The sequence below is a fragment of the Bidens hawaiensis genome, unplaced genomic scaffold (genome assembly GCF_021521415.1).
Source record: "Bidens hawaiensis isolate Kalapana, Puna unplaced genomic scaffold, B.hawaiensis_p1.1 tig00016270_1, whole genome shotgun sequence".
Lineage (NCBI taxonomy): Eukaryota > Viridiplantae > Streptophyta > Magnoliopsida > Asterales > Asteraceae > Bidens > Bidens hawaiensis.
The window spans coordinates 298,960-301,652 of NW_027492488.1; the positions used below are offsets into that span (position 1 = coordinate 298,960).

The window sequence follows — 2,693 nt, forward strand, 5'->3', positions numbered from 1 at the left end:
AAATATAAGATGTAAATAGTAAAAACTCATATTTAACCTCTACTCACAACTGCCATAACTATATTATATAATTTATAAACCTCAGTCGAAGAGGTAATATTTGGGATTTTGGATTAAGAAAACAAAACCTGTTTTTGTTTTTTTATTCTTCCTTTCCTTTTGTGGAGGCTCAACTAATGATTGTTTTGTTTTGGTTGAAAGAACAAAAGTCAAGATAATATTGATTTTGGTTTCTTGGGGATCCAGTTCAAAGCATCTACTCTACTCCAAATTATTAATTAAACACTTGTGTATTGTTTCTTAAGAGAGAGTCAGAGAACTGAGAAGAGAAGCATGGCGTTGAAAGTATATGTTGATCGGATGTCTCAACCTTCTCGTGCTGTTCTCATCTTCTGCAAGTAACTATTCAATCCATTAGTTATTTTTTTGCAAATTGACTTAGGCTTTCATTCATTTCTCTAATATTACTTCAATTTTGGTACTTTAATCTTGGTTTAGGTGAATTCAGTTAGCCTGCAACTGGATATTGTAGCTGATATTTGTTTAATTACTGTTTTTTTATGTAATTTGAAGGGTAAATGGGATAGACTTTGAGGAAATTCTAGTAGATGTCTTGAAAAACAAGCAATTCTCCCCAGAATACAAAGGTTTTGCTCCGATTTTTATATATAATGTATCGAGTCATGCTCATTTAGATTAGGGGTTTGCGTGGCGTGGTTTTGGGCTTAAACCGAACCAAAAACCAAAGTTTTGGTTTTTTGTTTTCTCAAGACCGTTTGGTTTGGTTTTTTTCAGTTTTGGGTTTTCAGGTTCAATTCGGTTTTTCCGGTTTTGCTGATCAGGCTAGTAATTTTCGGGCCAAAGAAACTTGACCCATGATATTTTGAAATTGAGCTCAATATTATTTAGAAAAATAAATAATTCTATAATATTGTACACTATGAACTAGAATATTAATATTAATAGTTAATAAAATTACTTACATATAAAATATAATCTCATCGGCAAAACATAGCTGATCGACGTTAAAAATAAAACAAATATCCAAGGTTATAAAACATAAACGATCCAAAATCAGTTTTTTCGGTGTGGTTCGGGTTTTTCGGTTTTTTCACAATACACAAAACCGAACCAAAATCAATATTTCGGTTTTTACTATAATTCAAAACCGAAACGTTTGTGTCTAATTCGGCTTTTTTTTTTTGGTTTTTTTGGTTTGAATTCGGTTTTTTCAGTTTCGTGCACACCCCTAATTTAGATGACATGTTTTGCTTTATAGTAACACATAAGTATGTTCACTAATCTTGTTTACGCAGAAATTAATCCCATGTGCCAAGTTCCTGCAATCGTTGATGGCCGATTTAAGCTGTTCGAGAGGTTATATCGTTATCTCTTTCTTTATGGTTTCATTGTATTTTTCTTTACATCAAGTAAACATATCGTTTTAATTTGCAGTCACGCAATTCTTATCTACTTATCATGTGCATTTCCTGGAGTGACTAGTCACTGGTGAGTAGGTTTTCTTCATTTTTCATGTCAGAATACAAATTCTTAACTAACAAAATAATATTTTCATATTCATAGGTATCCTAGTGATCTTTTCAAAAGATCCAAGATCCACTCGGTTTTAGACTGGCATCATTCCAACTTGCGTCGCGGTACAGGTGACAGCAATATTAAAACTTTCCCATTTCATTTGAGAAATTTTGGTATTTTTCAAATGATTGATTTATACGTTCTGCTTTCAGTCGGGCTTGTTTTCAACTCCATCCTTGCACCACTAAATGGACTCCCTTCAAACTCTCAAGCAGCCAAGGAAGGCGAGAAGTTACTCATAAAATCTTTATCCAAATTAGACGATTTCTGGCTAAAAGATGGGCGGTTTTTGGTTGGAAGCTTACAGCCATCGATAGCTGATATCAGCTTAGTATGTGAAATCATGCAACTTGAGGTAATAACATTTCGTTATATATCAAATTCTCAAAATGTTTTGATCAAGTTCTCTTGTTTCTGCATCTATTTGGTTAATTATTGAAACGCAAAATTTCACGTGCTTCAGTTTTTGAGTGAGGCGGATCATGATCGGATATTAAGCCCGTATAAGAAAGTTGTCAAGTGGATGGAAGATACGAAGAAGGCGACTGCACCTCATTTTGAGGAAGTGCACGGGATCCTATTTAAAGCCCAGAAAAAAATTCGAGAGCGGATGGCAACGGAATCAGTTAAAAATGAAGTGAAGTCGAAGTTGTGAGGTCACCTGCTAAGTTTCAAAAGGTATCTTGATCATCTAAATGTCTTTACTCAAAAGACCAAAGTCAGTTAAATGTTTGTGTGATTCAGCAATTAATGTTGCTTTATGTTCTGTGTTAAGCTTTCACTTACAAATACCTTATCAATAATACGTGTAATCACCAGTTTGACCATACTTAATAAATGAGTTTTGTTTATACCAGTCGAAAAAGGCGGGTCGGGTCGGCTGGGTACGGGTCAGAAATTTGGGTTATGTCGTCATGTCTTCCTAATTTTAAGCTTACCTGTCCCACCACCACTACAACTAGATGACAACCCGCCACTTTGCAGCGAAATAGTGACCTGAATTTAGTCGGTATTGTTAGGTTTGTTACGAAAATGGTCGGCATCAATTAAGCTCTTTACGGTAGTGATACAAAAAAAGTAGTAATTAGTAAACACCC

At 34.4% G+C, this 2,693-nt stretch overlaps 1 protein-coding gene across 2 annotated transcripts; it reads left to right on the plus strand.

Moving 5' to 3' along the window:
- The first annotated feature begins 225 nt into the window (after nt 1-225).
- LOC143551149 (glutathione S-transferase T1-like) lies at nt 226-2,452 on the plus strand. 2 transcript variants are annotated; one of them, XM_077041653.1, is made up of 7 exons: nt 226-398; nt 574-647; nt 1,317-1,377; nt 1,456-1,509; nt 1,585-1,664; nt 1,749-1,951; nt 2,060-2,452. In XM_077041653.1, exons 1-7 carry the CDS (start codon nt 334-336, stop codon nt 2,249-2,251), a joined length of 729 nt encoding a protein of 242 aa, XP_076897768.1. In that variant the 5' UTR covers nt 226-333; the 3' UTR covers nt 2,252-2,452. The 2 variants fall into 2 exon arrangements, with proteins under 2 accessions (XP_076897768.1, XP_076897767.1); XM_077041652.1 differs by having other exon boundaries at nt 1,585-1,951.
- The last annotated feature ends 241 nt before the right edge of the window (nt 2,453-2,693 follow it).

What these genes read in the sequence shown, in the direction of transcription:
- LOC143551149 (XM_077041652.1), top strand. Translation starts at nt 334, where the DNA reads ATGGCGTTGAAAGTATATGTTGATCGGATGTCTCAACCTTCTCGTGCT. An exon ending in ATTCTCCCCAGAATACAAAG is followed by an intron (nt 648 to 1,316) that starts GTTTTGCTCCGA and finishes TTGTTTACGCAG; the next exon opens with AAATTAATCCCATGTGCCAA. An exon ending in CCTGGAGTGACTAGTCACTG is followed by an intron (nt 1,510 to 1,584) that starts GTGAGTAGGTTT and finishes TCATATTCATAG; the next exon opens with GTATCCTAGTGATCTTTTCA.